This window comes from Ammospiza nelsoni, chromosome 5 (assembly GCF_027579445.1).
Source record: "Ammospiza nelsoni isolate bAmmNel1 chromosome 5, bAmmNel1.pri, whole genome shotgun sequence".
In the NCBI taxonomy this organism is placed as follows: Eukaryota; Metazoa; Chordata; class Aves; order Passeriformes; family Passerellidae; genus Ammospiza; species Ammospiza nelsoni.
The window spans coordinates 50202840-50222146 of record NC_080637.1 but is presented as its reverse complement, the minus strand read 5'-3'; the positions used below and the strand labels follow the sequence as shown (position 1 = coordinate 50222146).

Genomic DNA, 19307 nt, shown 5'->3' with positions numbered 1-19307 from the left:
AAATGAATGTTTTCCTCACTGCCTGTGATCCAGGCAAGATCTGTTCAGAGTGTTTTTTCTTTTTCACCTTAGTGGCTGAAACATTGCAGCTGACACAAGCTCTCTGCCTGGAGGAAAGGTGAATCAGGAGAGGATGTGCTCCCCACTGCCATATCCCCATTGGCAATGGGGTTGGTGGAGAGGTTGCTGGATGCTGATGGAGACAACCACACAGACCCTGGTTCTGGACATGTGACCAGTTCAGAGAAGGACGTGTTTCCCAGTCAGGGACTGAAACACAGCATGCTTCATCACTGCTAATTCTGCATTTAGGTCATACCCCTCACTTGGAGAATAGGCTCTAAGAAGTCCTTACTCAGGTGTTTGGCATTGCAGACCAGGCAAGAACAAAAGTCCAAGACTCTCACTTGGAGTGGATCAAGTCCTTCTGGAGCAGCCCTTTTCCCCAGATACCACCTTTTTTTAATCTCAGTTCTTCATATGCTTAAAGGTGACTCCAAAAGAACAAGTCTATCACACCCATTGCATTTTGCTTTTCACTTTTTTAACTTTGCACATTAAGTGTTCATTAACACCACCCACATTTAAATTAGTGTTTGTTACTGTTCACTTTGTTTAAACAACTGCTTTTACATTTGTAGCTGAGTGTCAAGCAACTGAGCTTTCGAACACCAACATCATCCACTCCCAAAAGCAGGCACCCTTAAATCAAAAGAGGAAAAAGTCTTTACATGGCTACACAAACACATGTGCAGCAACCAAGACTGGTGGCCTTGTCACAAAACAGATGTGTGGGTCACAAATAGCATAGCTCACCTCAGGACAGGAGCAAAAGGCACCGTGATCCATGGACCAGAAGGGGCAGCAGCTTTTCAGAGGGCTCCATGTGCTCTTTCTAGTTATTCTCTCCTTTCACCTGTCAGCAGAACCTTCCTTCCAGCCACAGCCACTGCTCAAATCACTGCGAGCTGCCATTGCACAGGTATGTCCTAACACTTTCATCTACCTTGTACTCTCACAAAGCAAAATAGTAGCGGAATATCCAGCTGTTCAGGACATTGTTGGGCATTTCCTTTGTTTCATTCACATTTCTAGTAAAACACTTAAAAAAATCCCAACCCACCTGGGAAGCCAGCCCTCCCTGAATAAGCTATTGTTCACTACAGACACTGAAATAAAATATTTTTCTTGCAATTCGCTGCCTGCAAAACCCTGGTGCCATAGGATACACTGTAGCACTTCTAACTAGGAAGTCAGTACCTGGAAGCAATAAGCTTTAGGAGAGCAACAACATCTTTCACATCAAAACCCCTAGTCAGCGGTGTAGGGGCATGGGGGACAGCAGCAGGTGTGAGAGAGTTTTTATGTGTTTTTGAAATGACACTTAATAATGGGAAACTTACCTGCTCAAAGTCAGTAGCTGCCTCCAAGCTCATTTTTTGTGGACCTGGTAGGAATAGCAGCACTTATCTCCAGGAGAAAAGCTCCAAGGGTTCATTTAGCGACTCTGTTGCTCTTCACTCCAGTGAGGTCACTGTTAGGAGCAGCAGACTTTGGAAAGCAAATGGTCAGTCCCTCACCTATACTAGGAACAGCTGCACACAGCCCAGCCCCTCAAGCCAATGCTGTGTACATTTCCAACCAAACCCTTGGCACTATGGGCATCCAGGTGAATGTGTGCTGGGATTTCCCTGCTGCAGCTCTGGAGCACACAGAGGCAAAGGCAGGTCCCTTGGAGCTGACCCTGCACACCAGGTACAGGGGGCTCAGCATGGCCCAAGCAGTGGCCAGAACAACCAGCCCTCCAGAGCAGTAACTTTTTGATGCAGCAGAGAGAGAAGGCCCATGGGGTTTGTGCTGTGCCTACACCAGTGGGATGCTATGACATCCCTGGGGCCTGCCTAGCAGATCCCAAAGCAGGCCCAGCTGCCCAGGCTGCCACTGGCTCAGCATGATTACACAAGTCCTCCAGATTTCTTCATTCTCATCTCAAAAGCAGTCACTCGGCAAGCAAAATGTTGTGAAGGGCAGGGAAGCTGTGTGGCACTGAACAGACAGGAAGAGACTGTCCTCACAGGGGTCACACAGGCTGCATTTCACTTTCTCCTTCTCAGAGAACATCCAACTGCTCAACCCTTGTGGTTTCCCCTTTTGCCAAGTGCCCTTGTTCTCAGGCGTCCAATGGGGAGAGCTGTGCAAGGCAAGTCAGCTGCACTGCACAGAACAGAGGGGTGGCATAGCAACAGATTATTAAAAAAAGGACTGCCCAGATTAACCTTTAATCCAGCCAACACATGCATGCAAAAGGACAAGCTGTTTCTAGTACCAGCCAGCCTCTGCAGCTTTGGCAGAGGTAGGAAGACACAATCTCCAGAGCAGGCTTTCCCGTAACTCTGCACTGCAGTTTCTTACAGCTTCACCTGACCCTCTAGCTGCTGCCAGAAAGTAAGTGGCTGGCTGGAGTCCTGCTCTGATGCCATCACTCAGCTCAGCTTCCCTGGCTCAAGGCAAGCATGCTGACAGCCCTTTGGTAACACAGGCAAGGACCTAACCATGCTGCCTTGAGCCATGGCTGAGTCAGGAAACACACCCCATCCCCCTCTGCTTTTGCTCCACTTGTTCTGTGATTGATGCCATAGCTGCATTCCGGTGCAGGGCTCACCCCCACATTGCATCTACTGGAGCTATCTCAGACAGCCCCATTCTCTTGGCCAGATACTTCTATAAACACCTGGCCTCTTCCTCCACAGGGGATGGAGTGGGACACACCTTGAAGGAGCAAGCCAGGCACCCAAGTGGACTAAATGACATTTGGGATTTCCTCCATGGAGTATCAGCAGTTCCAGGACTCGAGCTCCTTGGCTAAGTCCTGGGGTGAACCAGGGGCCACACTGTACCCAGGAGCAGCTGTGCTCCTGAAGAGGTCCCTGGAAGCCTTGCTGGCCAAACCATTGGAGGCTTTGGCTTGGAGGAGAATTGCTGTCCTGCTGGCAAGCACAGCAGAGCATGCCTGGCAGCCCAGGTCTCACTGCAGACTTTCTCCATTCCAATGAGATGCAGGATGTGGGGCACACCAGCACTCTCCTGGTGCTGGCAGAGCTGTCCTGGCACTGCAGCCTCATGAAGGATGTAGAGAACTCCCTAAACCCAGAGCAACAGCCACTCTGCCATCAGTGTTCTCCTCTTAAAATTATAATTCATCAAAGACCAATCATCCCAGGTCAGCCTTGGACAGCTCTAGCTTACCCAGTGGGTTAAAAATTAATAAAAACTTGACCTCCTCTAATCAAAGTAACGAGTAATGTCAGAAGCAGCCTTTTGCAGGCTCCATTCTTCATCAATCCTTCTTTACTGATCTTCCTCACGCACACATGCACGTTCTCCATTCTTTTTCCAGCTGCGCTGCATGTTTATACACCAATAGTTGTGACTGTTGGAAAATAATTCAGCTGTAGAATTAAAGCAAGGTGGGGGTAAATGACCACACAAACATAACATGAGGTAAATGTCAGTTCTCATATTTAATATTTTAATAATTTTGTTTGCAACATTTACCACATAAATCATCTAAATAAATAGATGCTGTACAGTCTCTTATCCATATCAGTACAAAAATAAAACCACACTTTGTGTCAAATTATACTTGAGCCTGCCCTCCCTTTGCTATTACAATCTCCTTTTACAGCACATGCTCGCTCAGAAAAGGCATTATACTCTGATTGGTTTGTTTGGAATTGGTTTACTCCCTATTCCCCCCCTCCCCAAATACATTCAATTAGTCTGTACAAAAGCTAGAAGCTCATTCTGTGCAAAAGGAAGCTTTCTGTGTGCAAAGACTCCAATACTCTAGCGTGCTTACAGGAACAACAGAAACAACTGAAGAGACAGGAACAAAAGTAATCAGGGACCCTCCCCTCTAACTGAGCCCACTGTCCCCCATCTTCCCCCTGCAACAGAAAGGGAGCACACCAAATGAGGTGAGCCAGCGTGCAAAAGTGTTCTAACCATGTGCGTACGCTGGTGCTGAACACCCAGCAAGGGAATTGGGGCGTTGTCCCCCATGCTGTAGAGCTGACTAGGTGAGAGAAAAGGGCTCTCTGCCCTAAACCTGCTCAAAAGGTTCTTGAGATATACAGAACAAAAGCTTCATCTAAATTATTTTAGGTCTTTTGTTGCTGTTCTGTTGGAGATGAGGTGTGGAAACAGCCTCTGGAAAAATCCAGCAGCTACTGAAGACAGCTCCTGGTTCACCCTCCTTTCCTCTTCCCCACTTCCTGCAGAAGGACAGACATCTCCTTGTTCCTCAATTAAGCTAATAAGGTGCAATTTTTCAGACAGGAAACTCTATGAAGATGTCTCCAGAGCTGGAAGAAACAGTCAGAGCTCCAGACAAGGACCACTCAAACTGAAACTCAACTTTGCTTTTCCCTTTCCTCGATCAAAGGAGGTGGGGAGGGAGGAAGCCAACCTGCATCCCAAAGGCAAGTGAGGGATTTAGCAGGTCTGCTCTCCTCCCTTAGGGAACCCTCTGCTCCCAGCATGGGGGAGTACACTCTCCCACATGGGAAGGAGGCAAAGGGCAGGGTGGCAGCCCTGGAGAAGGAGCAGCCAGCAGCCTGAAACAGATACATCTTTTGCTTTTCAAATGCCACTTTCAGACAGACGATAAGGAGTACTTAGCACTCCTAGTGCTTTGCATTTCCAAAGTGCTTCAAAACATACTTCAGATTTAAAAGCAAAAAAAAGCTGCTTAACATTTTGACAGATTTGCAAAAAGCTTCTTTGTGCTGACACTACATTTTCTGGTTAAAAACCAACAATAATAAAAAAAGGTTTCCCACCTCCTCCTCCTCCTCCAAAATTCCCCTCCCAGCCAAAACTTTGATACCCCAGTAATGAGATAAGCTGTGATGGAGGTTCCAATTCTTAGGAATTCTACCCCATCCCAACTTTATAGCAATCCACAGCAGCCCCAAATGCTTTCATGGAGCCCTGCACCGCAACCATTCATGGTTAATTAGGGATCATCTCCTGCACGCTCCCTGCACTTCAAGAAGTTAAGGGGGAAAGAGAAAGAAGTGGAAGAGAAAATGGGGTCATCTCTACAGCAAGTGCTAGTTACCAGAAAGGATTTGAAGGGTCTGAATTCCATTTTAAGTGATTGCTTCTCTCTCCTTCCAGTTGTCCGGGGGCTCTTTTATGAGCCTTCCTACCTTGACCACCTTTGTGTGTGGAATCCAGGTGGTTTGACACCCAGAAGCTCATACCTTCTCTGTGAAGACAGTAAGTTCAGACACAGGACATTGTGGCCTGTTGATCATAAGCTATTTTCTCAAAACAAGTTTATCATGCCCTTGGGGAAAACCTTTACAACAGGCATGGCAAAAGCAACGTGTTCCAATGCTCTACAATTTTATGTAGAAATTGCCCTATGCAAGTTCTCAATGTACAGATCTCCCTTGCATTCCCAAATGGCAGAAGACTGATACATAAATGCAGCACTCACCTCTCTGCAGGCCCATTCAGAACTCCACTCACAGATGCAAGGGCTCAGTTTCACTACAAGTTCTTTGCCTACAACACACCTTCTCTCTCAACTGCCAGCTGACCCAAAGGCCCCTCCTCAACCACCAAGTGAGAGCAGTTCCAAGGCAACTCTGTCCCTCCCTTTCCTGACCAGCATTTGTCCCTATTATTTTCCCAGAAAGGCCCACCGCCCTCTTCTTCCTAGGCTGCAGGTAAGCCAGGGAGGAACAGAAGATGGGTAGATACCAATTCGCTTTAGAAAGGGAGTTTTTTGTACTTTCCCTACTTCTGAAAACAAAAGCTCAAAGCTTGAGAGGAGAGGAAGAGGTGGAGAGGTGGTGGTAGACTTTGCTTTGCTTAATACATAGATGTGGCTGGCAGCCCCCACTGTCTTCCACACCCCAGCCTCTGTTGTGGCTACCTTAGAGGGACTTGCCTGAGGTACCCTGCCTACATTTTGACCTGTGTGAGGCCTCCCTTCTCTATTCCAGTGAAACCATCAAGCAGCACTAGCTGGCGTACAGCATGAAACAGTACTGGGACCGAGGGCCCCCTGTGAGGTGAACAAACAATTTTATACATCCAGTCACAAAACACCAGAAGAACAATTCTGGACAGTTTCACAACACTAATAACAAAAAAAGCCATTCATTTCTCAATAAGCTTCTCTATGTCTGAGCTCTGATATAAACAAGAGTCAATTCACTAACAAATTTGGGCTTATTTTGGCAAATGGAACCGCTTTTGAATGCTCTCACAATAATATCCTGATCTTGCTTGGAAAAAAAAAACAAGATAAAGAGAAAAAAAAAATCACCTTAGTCTGACTTCACAAGCAGAAGGGCCCCCAAGCAAACGCAAGACAATAAGGAGCATGCAGGAGGCTACTTAATGCCACTATTAACGTGTTAAAACTTGCTGTTCCAAGGCATCACTTGTATATCAGAGCAATAATATCTAGTTTATAACCATCCAGGAACAGAGGCAGTTCTTTCCACATAGATTTTTTTTAAACACGGTGTTAACAGAAAAGGCTTTCCAGTCTCATGAAGTCCCTCAGGTCTATCACACATACAGTGAGTTCACTGCAAGATCTATAAAATAAACACTTCTGTCCCCCAACACTGCTGGTAAATTTTCACATGGAAACAGTTCTAAGAATGACTATTAGAGCAGTTCTCTGAGAAGGTTGTTTCTTGTGTACAGTTCAGTAATTTCCACTGGCTGAACTTTATTTCTCTTGTTTACAGCCATGGAGCCAAACAAGGTATGGGAGAGCTAGCCCATTTCTATTCTCGGCTTGTGCTTCAAATAGAATTATTAAACTCAGCTTCAGCTGGATGCTATTCTGGCTCCTCTAATCAAACGGAATGCTTAACAAAGATCCAAACACAGCATCTGATTTTCATTATATGTTAGCACAGGAGGTCCCAATTCAACTGCCAGGTTTTGGGTTGAACTGGCAGATGGACAGTACTGGGGAGAAGAGACAAACCCAGACAACCTGTCTTTCCATCACTAGTAAAACCCTCTCTACACCTGCAGAGGTGGAATAAAGCTAATTTTAAAGTCCCTGAAGACCAGCTCTACCAAGGAAGTTTACAGTGATATGTTCGCAGACAATGTGGAACAGAGCCACATTTTAAAAAGATCAGGAGAAAAATCTTCTTGAAAAGTTCTTTGAGATAAACAAGAATTCATGAATGTCAAAAAAAAAGTCCACGCCAACAAAGTAACTGCTTAGTTTCCTACCACAAACTCCTCTTCACACCCTTCTCTCCAAACCCACGCACACGCAGCTTGTTGTGTCTTAACCCCACTATGGTTAGCTCCTCGTTGACACACAGCAGCATGGCAGCCAGGTACTTTGTTCCACACTTTGTGTAGCAAGATGATTAGTCACCAGCAGAACACTAGATAGCCTGATCCAGAAAAATGATTAAGATATGAAGCTGTGGGTGGATCCTCTTTGAAAGACCACCACAGGTCTTTGAAAACTCCACTGCAAGAGAAAGAAAATACGCTTAAAGAAAAATGCCAAAACAAAGTGTTGAGAAGTGTCAGGTGGAGAGTGGAGAGGAAAGCAGAGGATGGAAATCTAGTTTATTAGGACAAGCTCTTTCCTGCTGCAGGATTGCTTCCAATGTCAGCCAAAGCCAGGAACTTAGTAAATAGGAAGCTTTTTTTGGTGCATTTGTACACTGAGATGAAGACATGACAAAGGCAGCAGTTGCTGCATTAGAATAAAGAAAACAGATCCTATAAATGCCATGAAGATTTAGCAGGATGAGCTGCAGTTCAAGACTTTTTAAAAAATAAGCTCAAACACTACGCTTCTGCAACCATCGCTACCTGACCTGCTCCAGCCCACAAGAGTGGACTGGGCCATGTGGTGTGTCCACTGGTCACAACAGAAGAGAGATGCAGGTATTCAGCATATTTGGCAGATGTCAGGAAGAGGGGGTGTGTGGGTGATGGTAACAACACCATCTGACCCCACATCCTGCAAAAAAGGGTGCAACTCCAGACACAGAAGCCTCGCTCTGGACACCCACATTCAACAAACATCCTGCGCCTGCATGCTTACCTCATCAGCTTGCCCTTGCTAGCTATTGCAAGCTTCTTTCCCACTCACTCTTCCTCCCACCACATAATTCCCCCTCAGCTTCCACTTCTCACCCTCTCCGATTTCTCCATAATAAAACTCCCATCTTACTTCTTTTACAGACAAAAGGTCAGTCCAGAAATTCAGGATCTTCCCAGCAATCCTGAAACTGCTCTGATGGCATGAAAGACAGACCTGCTCCAACAGCTCTGAGATGGAAGGGGAATTCCTAAATCTACACTGAGCTGCCATATCCTAAATGAGGTAAAAATTGCTTCTAGTAAAAACCCACAGTGGCAGTCCAAGCACTTTATAATAAGTAAATGTTTGGAGGACCAGAAACCCTAGAGCTCCCAAATTCTGCAGGCCAGGGGCCAAGCCCCTCAAACAAACACATTGAGGATTTCCACAGGTGTCTTTATCTGAGAGCTAAGAAGGCTCCTGGCTTCATTTTGAATAAATACAGCAGATAAGAGATGCTTCAGGTGGGGTGGAGTAAGGAAACATAGTATTTGAGGACAGTAATCATGACAGTAGCCAATGTTACCCTGCAGCACTCTGTCCCACAGTTCCCACTTTAGACTACCTTACTTTTCTTGCTTTCCGTTGGAAAAGGTCTATATTTAAAAAATTAAATTATTTAAAAAAATTTGCTTCTAAAAATGGAAGAGAACATGCATGTGCAAGAACAGATGCTATGCTAATCTACAAACTCAAAATACAGCAATTCTTCAAAAACCTCAAAGTGTCACAGGCAGTCCAGCACAAGGCATTTTTGAGTGCAAGATCAGGCGGGTCTATTGAAATGCAGACCACGTTCCTTGGCAAAGATTTTTAAGCCTTCCAAGGGGAAGTTCCTATCAGTAAAGTAGTACAGGATCACAGATACTGTGAGGATACTGGAGTCATGGAAATGTATCACTCAGGCAGCACAATCCAAGAATTCTCATTACTAAGAATTAGAAATTTTTCCCCTCCTCAGATGTAATACATGCCTTCCCCACATGTTGTTTATTTTGGATCTCTCTATGGGATCCAAGAACAGAATTTGCTGCTAATCAAGGTCCATTTCTAGCTCAGTTCTGTCCAATTCCCGAGTCCTGGGCCTGTGCCAGTATCTTGGATATCTCTGCAGTGCCAGGCAATGCTTCAGTTGTCCTATTAGTCCCTCCTCCCAGGGGAGAGGAGTCAGTTTTCAACGAACTTATTACCACAGATTCAGGGCAGGATTTGTTATTAATACTGAATTTGGCAAAGGGTAAGAAGACCCCGCTTTCCTCACGCATTCCTCACGCAGCAGAGCCAAGCCTGCAAATCCTGTTTAGCATATAGAGAATGGTATGTCTCAACTATGCTGGCTTTCTGAGCTTTTAATGAGGGCAAATTGAATTTATGTTGCCAGTTTGGATTTCAGAGATGCATTGCAGAATTTCCGCATGATCAACGATCAAAGGGAGAAAGCTCTGCTGCCTATATGGACCCAGGCTGCAAAGACTGACTTACCACAGACAGGCAAATACGCTGCTGAAGTCCTGACAGCAGGCCACAGGGAAAACAGCACTGGAGAGAAAGTCTTAACAGGCTGGAGTTATCTACACAGGTAGGATCCATCGCCTCTCACTGCTGCAGGAAGAGAGGGAGGAGGAAGGTGGGAAGAGCAACGTACAGAGATGTATCTTTATCCAAGGGATATCAATTGCAGAACAAGGCAGCAGGCTAGAGATCCAGCTCTCTTTCCACCTCCACATGCCCTCTCCCCACAAATGCAGCTGCCGCCACTTAACAGGATAAAAGGCGAATTGTTCAGCTTGCTGCTTTCACATCAAGGAGGGGAGTCTTTGCCAGGGAAAGGGCTGTCAGTTTTTCAGCTGGACAAAGCAATGACAAATACACATCCCCTACACTGCCCTTTTTTGCGTATCTGAAAGAGGAAAAAGGAGAAAAAAAAAGGGTCTCTGTAAACATTTTAAGAGGAGACATTTTGAATTTTTTTTCTCTTAAGGGATAATGGAAGCCTCCCCTAGCCCCACCCTAAAAGCACTGGTTTTGGGGAGCACTGCAAACAGAGATTCAGAACTGCGCACTCCGGTCTCGAAAGAAGCCCTCAGCCACTTGTGCTTCTCTGAAAGTGACGGTGATGGAGTTTGCCGTGATGTCTGTCACTGTCACTTCACTGGGGGGCACAGTGGGGATCCAAGGGAGACTGGCATCCACATCTGCTGCAGGAAGAAAGGCACATAAGAGCATGTTAGTGAAACAGAGAAGGTGAGGGAGAAGAAAGGAGGAAGGGGAGAGGGAAGGAAAGATGGAAAAAGGGTCTCCTTTCTGACAAACTGTAGGTGAAATCAGCCTCTACTGACTCTGCATGTACAAAGCAAGAAAGAACATGTGCAAGCCCTACCCTCAGAGGCTGAAGGAAAATGGAGGCTCAGGTGTCCAGACACATAGTAGTACCAGAGCAGCCTACACAGAGGCCTCTAGACCCTGTAAAACCACTGAGTTCATCTAGCCATCCACAATACCCCCATATCCCTCATCCCATCTCAGCCTCTAATTTGGTTTTGTGTCTGCAAAGCACACTCACCCTGGTTTGAAATCACTGTCTTCTAAACGCCTTACCCTGCTGAAAAGGCAAAAATTAAAATCTCTTACACACACTCTTCAGATACTCCTAGGGGAGTCAAAGGGAGACAAAATGGAGTACAAATGCCTTGTACTGCACCTGCAATGCAGCCTGGGTGTGATGCTCTCAAAAATCCCTCAGTAGTGCTCCACAGGGAAGCTGCTCTTCCTTTCTCATATGCCTCCTTTGCTCCCAGACAGCTCCATACAAGAAACCCAAGCATCCCTGCACTTTCTCACTATAAGAATAATTATTAGCCCCATCTGCCACCCAAAGGCTATTTCCCCCACAGCTCCCAATGATTGCCATGTAAAAAGAGAGGAAGGAAAACACCCACTCTCCCTGTCACTCTACCTGTCCACTATGTACCTTGTTGTCCCAACCCGGGCAAAGAACAAGGCTCCCTTTAGAGTGTATTTCCTGGCTTCTGTCTCAAACACCAGGAGTATCTACTTTCCCCCCAGAAAGAGTCCAATTCCCCCTAACAGTAACTGGGATTCCACACAGGCTGTGTGTCAAGGAGAGAACAAAAACAGTTTTACAATTCTGTAGTGCCACTCACTCTTCTGATCCCCAAGCGCTTTAGTGCTGCACACTTCTGGGGAGAACAGCCCCACACATTTCCTCACCGTCAGGATGTAACACTGGGTTCCTCTGTGCTACTCCCATTGCTGCCTCCCTGGATTCTGAGCACCATTCCAGTCTCTCCCAGAAAGGAGAGAATAGAGTTGATGCCCAGAACACAGCCTCTCCCTAAGATCCTGCCTAATCCAGCCTGGCTAACAGCTACTCCGAGCAAGGAGTAACAGGATTCCCTTAGCTACTACAAGCAGCACAAGCCCCAGTTTTCCACTCCTCAGGAAAGCTACGCCTTCAGAAGCTCTAATAATGCATGGATAGAGTTTCCCTGGTAACTGAGAGCAACACACACATCCCACAACCCTCCTGCACAAGATACTGGTATCCTTCCCCAAAATGCCAAATGTGCTTGGACATCTCCCATGTCTTCACTCATACTGCCTACTCAGTGGGATCAGGCAGGAGTTACCATGCTTACTTCATCTCTCTCTCCCTTTCTCACATAGCTCTATAGCAAGAGGCTTTAGAGGGGTGTGGAGAGGAAAGGGAAGGAGGGGGCAGGGAGTATATTGTGAGTTCCTAGCAGCATTCCTGTATGCTTCTTAAAGCAGCACTATGAGAGGACTGCTGCTGCCCAAGCTTGTCCACAGCCAAAGTCCTTTGAGCCAAGCAGCAGGCTGAGCACATGTGGATAATGTGGACAGAGGCAGAGTTCATCTGTCACACTTGTGTGTCACCTCTGCTGGGAGGAAATTTTAAGAGGAGGAAAACTTGCAATATCTTCTGCACATTTTCTAACACTGAGAGGGGTATCTGGGATGTAAGACTACATAGAGCCAACAGGACCAAAAAAAAAATTAATCTGTGCTGCTAAAACGAAAAAGAAACCTGCAAACAAGAGGGACATAATACGGGCCAGACCTAAACCACAATCCCAGGAGGATGTAACCAAGGTGGAAGTATGCAGAATATCCTTGACATGCCCCAGAACTTCACCAAAGGGTGACTAGCCTTACCTTCTTTGCTGGTGTGCTGTGTGGCCTCCCAGTCCTCAGGGCTCTGCTTGGCCTCTAGGCCCACCGCATCATTCAGGAAGAAGTCGTGCCTGCAGTTTCGGTTCTCCAGGCTCGCCATGCGCGGGAACTTCTTCCTTGACAGCCGTAGGTACTTCTGGTTTTTGCGTTGCTTCCGGAGAGAGAATGGCAGGACTGCACCCCCAGTCTTCTCAGGGAACTCTGCCTGCCCTGTCTTGGCCCCTGGCAGGCTACTGTCTCCTCCTCCAAACCTCCGTGCAAGAGAGAAGCAGAGCTTCTCCTTTCCCTTGTGAGCACTCCTCAAGTCCATGCCATACAGCCGCTGCCAAGACACCAACGCAGCAAGGGTCAGAGCAGACATCTGATCATGCAGTGAGGGCTCCCCACCGGGAACCAGGAAAAATAAAAAGAGCACACAAACCAGGTAACCTGCAAGTACCCAAGCTCACACTTTATAAAATCCTAGTTCAGAGAGAAAGAGCTGTTGTTTTATTTTGTTTTGCGTTTTTAAAGACAAATTAGAGATCTCTTCAGCTAACAGGTTAAAACTATCTGCCTAAACACTGATTTCATGTTATGATGTTAGCTTGTTACCTCCAGTTTTGTCCATGCAACAGCAAACAGACAGTTTCCACCTCACTGAGAGCAGGGGAGCAGCAGAGCAGCTAAGGAGTTAGAAATACACAGAAGAGCAAGAGGCTACCTGCAGTAGGAGGCGCTTTGGTTTGGGGCCTCTTTTCCTGTACCCTGATGCACGGTCTCTCTCTTCCCTGTGAAAGAGGAATACAAATCAAACTGAGTACTAAATACCACAGCATAAAACCTAGTTGGGACTTCAATCTTTTGCAGCATAGCTCCCTCAATTTCCTTCAATAAAATCCAATGGTGACCAGTGTGAGCTTGGAAAACATCCCAGAATTGCTTCCTGTAGAAGTGAAAACCTTGCAATAGGGGAATTTCTCTGACACAGCTAATCAAGGATGGGTTAGAGAAACTTCCCACCTCACATAACTCCAGTCCAGCTTTGGACCCGATTAAAACCTGAGTCTGATTGTTCTCTGGCTCAGTGCTGCCTGTTCTTGGCCTCATTTCCTGAAGAGTGCCAATCAAAGCTGCTTTAACCCTGACTTCTCCACCTCAATCAACACCAGGGTACAAAAATCAAGCAGGATTGATTGCTACACATCTCATCTTTGACTGAAGTAGGGATAACAGAGGCACTTTATGCATACAATGAAATAAAGACACTATTTATTTTCCTGTGTCCAGGGAGAGAAAGAACATGTGTCCTTACTTTTCTTCATAAGCCACTACCAGGCGAGGATCCAAGATATGGTCCTCTGGCTCCCATGTGCTGTATCTGAAGAAAAACATAAGGAATAAAAAGTAAACAACATTTTAATGAAACATTCTCTCTGCAGGCCTGCTACTAGTGTGCTGCAGCCCTGGATACTGTCTTCACAAGGGTCGGTGGGGTCTGCCACAACATTGCGAGAGCTCTGAGGAATCCCAGCCATTCCCTCCCCAGCTTCCCACAGACACCACCTCCCCTTCCCAAAACAGGCAGGGCCAAGCATCAAGCGGCTCTTTGTATGAAAACGGGGAAGACTTTCCTCCCCAGGGCCCCCTCCACACTGGCTGCAAAGCCTGTGCACACACTCACAAACTGTTTGTAAGTCCGTGCCTAAACAGGTCTCATCTGCAGCACTCCCTCAAATCCCACAAACCCCATGGAACAATGAGGCACGTTCTGATACATCTTTCTGAAAAATAGGTCTCTCTTAATTTAGAGTGCTCGAAGAGTAAGTACGCTTTCTCACCTGCATTATTAATTAATTCTAATCACTGAAGCTGAAGGGATTCATTTAAGAATTTAATTTTTTCCACTGATGCCGTTCAACCAAACATGTTGGGAGCTGGGCCGCGGGGCGAGCTGACGGCCACTTGCCAACGGCTCCTGCTCGGCTCCCCCTACAGGCTGTTCCTATCGGGCGGAACTCATGGATACGAAGCACCCCAACCGCACCGCGGCCAGGGCACCGACACTGCCCCGAACGGGCTTCACGCTGCCCGAGTAGCCTGGGAACGGCGTCACTCACTGCCCCAGCTCCCTCCTCCACAGCCAGACAGCTGCGACAGGAATCAGATGCTCAGGAAAGCACTGAGCCCACCTAGCAGGCAACTCCAAAACTAGTTCCCAAAGAGCACAGATGCACTTAACACTAGGGAGAAGCAGGCAAAATGCTCCCACTGTGGAAGCTGAAAGAATCACCAATTGGTCCTTGGGGCATGTTTACTTCTTAGGGGTCATGCTTGCCCAGAAAAGATGGGTGTTGTGTCTCTACCATAGAAACTCTAAGGCAAGAAAGCAAATCTGAATCCTCAAATGTCTCAGAACCCCAACTTTCCTGAAATGTGAGATCCGGGCCTGGAGGCAGAGCTCATCCCAGGCCCCCGGGAGGAGGACCAGAGAGGAGTCACATGCAGATGCAAAAGGGTGCATTTGTATCAGTGCCTTTAAACAGCAAGAAAGCATTTTGGGATGTTTACATTTCTGGATGAAGCGCGGACTGCATGTGAGGACATGGGGTACACGGGGTACACAAGGGAGGTGGTTTGGGAATGCTTTTCCCTTTTATCTCTCCATTAGAGAGAAGAAAAATACTGTAATACAGGAACAATACTGGAGGATGGGTCTAGAAATGAAAATAATTTTTTTTTTACAAAAGGGAGAAATAAAAATATGGCATTCAGATATCCCAAGGTGCACAGTACATCAGAGAGTTAAGAACAGCTATGTCTTCATAATGAGCTGATCCCTCCCTCTCTCCCTCCCTCCTTTGCTCATGCCTCCTGCAGCAACCTGACTGTGAGCTGTCAAAGCCAAGATACTGTTTGAAAAGAGGAAGGTTTCCTCCCAGCTGCAGGAATTCTGGCACACATCCTACAAATTTAAGAAAAATAACACCACAAGGGGGAAAAAAAGTCATTGGATTGCTTTTCATAGGCAGGAGAAGAAGAGGGATTTGCTTAAAAAAAACACCCTGGTGGGTGTTGCCTTCTTCTCTGCAGCTCAGATTCTGGCTTCGCTGCAGTGGCAAAACACTGCATATAAAAAAAACATGGTTGAGTTTGCCACGCGCGCGCGCACACGGAGCTTTATGTATGGGTACACACAGCCCGGGCTGCAGCAAACTGCAGAGAGCAGGCACTCTGGAAAACACAGATCATATGATCTTCCTTCCCCCTCCTTCTACTCCTCCTCTTCCCCCTCCTTTTAACTCCAACTCAAGTTGTAAACAAGCTTGTAGATAGAATCAGATTGTCACTCCTCCATTCCCTGACTCCTGCAGTGCAGTCCATAAATCTGAGGTGTAGGGCATGAATAAGAATTTTTTATTAAGAAGAGGGGAAAAAAAGTGAAATGTGAATTGCATGTGAAAGCAATAAACTACTGACCTATCCTTATTCCCTTTCATGAATACTTCCAGTGCTAATGATGGGATAATAGGTACAGAGATTACAAAAAGCAATGCAACAAGGTTGGTAATTAAGGAAGGGAATGATGTGGAATGAGGAAACAGACACAAAGATACAAACAGCTTGTGGTGCTGCATGCCATCACGGGCATATGTATGTTTAGAAACAAGGAACAGAGACTGCTAGTGGGATGAAAATGACTCCAATGCTCTGAGCATCTTGAGTTTAAGTAATTCAAACCACTGAGGCCACAGTTAAAGTGGAGGCAGGCAGGAGGAAGGAAAAAAAAATAAACAACAGTCTTCAGATTTGGAGTTTGGGGGAAGAAGGAAGATGCATGGACATGCCATACATCAAAATAAGAGAACTCTGACATCACCTTGCACCCAGGGGAACTGTGCTTTCAATTCCCAAAAGTGTTTCTGTCTCCCCCAGTATTCCAAGGCACAGGACAAGGACAGGCAGCAGTTAAGAATAAGGCCCGCCCTGTCCAAGAAACATTACGCCGTGCCTCAGCCCACCTTCTTGGCAAGGGGCTTTACAAGAGAAGGACTTCAATGCGTTTGTTGAAAGGAGAATGGGATAAACATCAGTATTCTGGCCAAGAGGGGATGAGGTCTTGCAGACTCCAAATACATTTCCCACCCTCTATCAGTGATTAAGTAAGACTTGGCTATTTGAGGCTGAAGCAGTCCAGCAAGTGACCCATGCTACAGGGCAGCTGGTGCTCAACAAGTGCACAAGGTTACTCTCTGACAGCAGAACTCCCAAGAATAAAGTCACCCTCTCCCACCACCACCAGAGAGGGGAAGCTGCTTATCTTCACACATGGCCTTAGGTATACAGTTGGGCACCCAAGAACACATTTCAGCTTCTTGGACACCAGGTACAGCCTGACAGAACCACCCTGGCGGGCCCCACTTTGCAGCTGCGAGGATGAACCCGTGACAAGCGGCTCCTTTGCTTAGCAACACACGGAGCAACCGCGTGTGTAACACTGCTGTACCCACACACATGGCCGGTGTACACACACGGGCACAAACAGAAAAGCCACGACACGGCCCCATATGGGCTGGCCAGGAGGCTGCTCCACTAGACTGCTAGCTGACATAGTAATATTCTCCAGTTGCCTAATCCTTTTAATCTCAAAGCATTTCACTGACTGCTTAAGCATAGAGAAATCACTCTTCTTCAGGAGCAGCTGCATTTTAATGAGAGAAGTGTCTGTAAACAGTGCACAGCAATGCTGAAAAAAACCCAAACTTTTCTTCAATTTTGCAATAGAGCAACCAAAACAAAAGCAGAAAAGGCACTCAAAGTAACAGGAGGTTTCAGACAAGGAAATGAAGGCATGGCGGGAATTTTCAAGGAACAAAGGTCACCTGCATTTAGCTACAATCAATAAATCTGAAACATTGCCCCTTTTTGTTGGTGAATTGCAGAGGGGAAGCAGTAGAAGAGGAAGACAAGACCATCAAGACGTTTTCTATTTTAAAAGACTGCAGACAGCTCAAAAAATAAAGTGGGGTCCTCTTGGTGCTGACTCAGAAAAGCAGGAGCTATTCCAAGTTCAGAAGAATCTGGGTTCTTTGTTGAACTCATAAGGAATTTAAAAACATTTGTATCTAGAAAGCATCTCAATGAAATATTTCAGTGGTGGCAAAACCCAGTCAGAATAGACTGGCACGCAGTTTGTATTCCTTAGCTGCCAATTCACAAACGGAGTTGGGTTTGGTTTGTGGCTCTTTGATTTTGTTTATTGTTGTTGAAATGAGGGACAAACCATTACCCATTATGAATGAAATGCTCAATTGCAGAGACACAGTGCAAGCTATTATGGAATATTAAAGAAAAAACAGACAAGTAAACACAACTTACTTTGGGGGCCATCCTTTCCACTTCACCAAATATTCTACTTTACCCTGAGGGTGAAAAAAGGCAGAAGAAAACAGGTGAACTATGGAACCAAATATGGGCTACAGGACAAGATGCAACCAATCAACACACTGAACTCTGCAACCAAAAAGCTTGTTTCCCATCACTTTATTTTCAAAACACAGTCACTTCCCCATTCAACTACACTTGATATATATTTTTCTCCAAAAATTGGGCACAGAGGGGTGTTTAAGCTTGCTTGTACTACCATCAGCTTGGAGCATAGCTTTGCAGAAGGCTTGCAGGCAGAACACTAAAAGCCAACCAGAGAGCAAGACTGAACCATGAACACATTCACAGGCAAACCTACGAGAAGTCAGCACACATAAATGCAGGAAGGAGATGTAAGCCAGGAGCAAATGTCAGATGAATTTTTTTTTTAAGCAGAGAGAAGAAACATGGTATATCAGAACCTATGAAGCATCTCTGGCATGTTCTTTTCCATTTGCTACGTGTTATACTCAAACACTCTTCCATCCATCACAGGCACTCATCCTTTTGACCCAAGCATTCAGCAGCTCACAGCTGAAGTTCAGAGCTATCTTTTTTTTTTTCACTCTAAGATTAAAAAAACAAAAAAGTGCTGTGATTGGAAGCTGCATTCAAGGGCTCTGCAAGCAACATGAAAAACTATCAAAATATTTAATGTTATACTGAGGGGTTTGCTAAGCACTGCCCAAAGCATGGCAAAGGCCTTTGTGCATGCAGGACGACCACTCTCCAAGAGCCGCTGCTGCAGCCAGACACCTTCACAGGAAAGGCAGAGCAAGGGAAGCACTCGGGTGCTCGAGGCAGAGAACCAGTTTCATTTTCCGCTTGGGGGGCTCATCATGTTCCCAAGGCTGGAAAACACTGCCCTATAAGGAACTTTCCACCGGAGGATCTCTACACACTGCACGCTTACAGGTTAATCCGTGCAACTCTGAGGGGACGGGAGCGCTCCACGGCTGGGGAAACTGAGTCACGGGAGCTTTCCCAAACCCGCTCCGGTTTGGGCTCTCCCGTTCGGTGTCACCAGCACTCATCCTGCAGAGGCCGAAGCCCAGCAGCGGCAGCGGCCCCTCGGCCCGCACCACCTCACGGGCAACACGTGTGTCCCCCGCCCGCCAGCCTCGGGCAGGTGCCGGTGACGCCCGCGGATGTGAGGGGACGAGGACGGGGACCGGGGGACGGGGCCGGGCGGCCGCGCGCGCGCCCACCACGCCTCCCCCCTCCCGGTGCGCGGCGGGAGGGGCCGGGGGTGTCCCGGTGCGCTCCCCCCGCCCCGCCCCGCTCCGCTCCGCCGCTGCCCACCTTCCGCACGCGCTTCTTGCGGATGCTCTCCACGGCGAACACCTGCTCGCCGATGGCCGACAGCTCCATGCGGCGGGCGGGCGAGCGGGCGGGCCGAGGCTGTGCCGGTGGCGGCCGTTCCCCGCCGTTCCGCGCCGCTCCCCCTCACACGCCCCCTCGCGCGCGGCCGCGCCCCCGCCGCCGCTTTAGAACCTGCGCAACGTTTTCCCCGGCGCGCGCGCGAGGGGGCGGG

At 47.1% G+C, this 19307-nt stretch overlaps 1 protein-coding gene across 2 annotated transcripts; it reads right to left on the bottom strand.

The window, feature by feature from the left end:
- Positions 1–3502: 3502 nt before the first annotated feature.
- On the bottom strand, positions 3503–19286 carry CBX7 (chromobox 7). Of its 2 annotated transcripts, none has more exons than XM_059471561.1 (6): positions 19076–19286; positions 17726–17769; positions 13662–13727; positions 13071–13137; positions 12350–12689; positions 3503–10350 (listed from the first exon to the last, which is right to left on the bottom strand). In XM_059471561.1, exons 1-6 carry the CDS (start codon positions 19142–19144, stop codon positions 10202–10204), a joined length of 735 nt encoding a protein of 244 aa, XP_059327544.1. In that variant the 5' UTR covers positions 19145–19286; the 3' UTR covers positions 3503–10201. The 2 variants fall into 2 exon arrangements, with proteins under 2 accessions (XP_059327544.1, XP_059327545.1); XM_059471562.1 differs by having other exon boundaries at positions 3503–10347.
- Positions 19287–19307: the final 21 nt, after the last annotated feature.

Coding starts and splice junctions, on each gene's coding strand:
- CBX7 (XM_059471561.1), bottom strand. CDS start 19,144: ATGGAGCTGTCGGCCATCGGCGAGCAGGTGTTCGCCGTGGAGAGCATC. Junction 17,770..19,075: donor GCAAGAAGCGCGTGCGGAAG/GTGGGCAGCGGC, acceptor TTTCACCCTCAG/GGTAAAGTAGAATATTTGGT. Junction 12,690..13,070: donor CAAAGCGCCTCCTACTGCAG/GTAGCCTCTTGC, acceptor GTGTCTTGGCAG/CGGCTGTATGGCATGGACTT.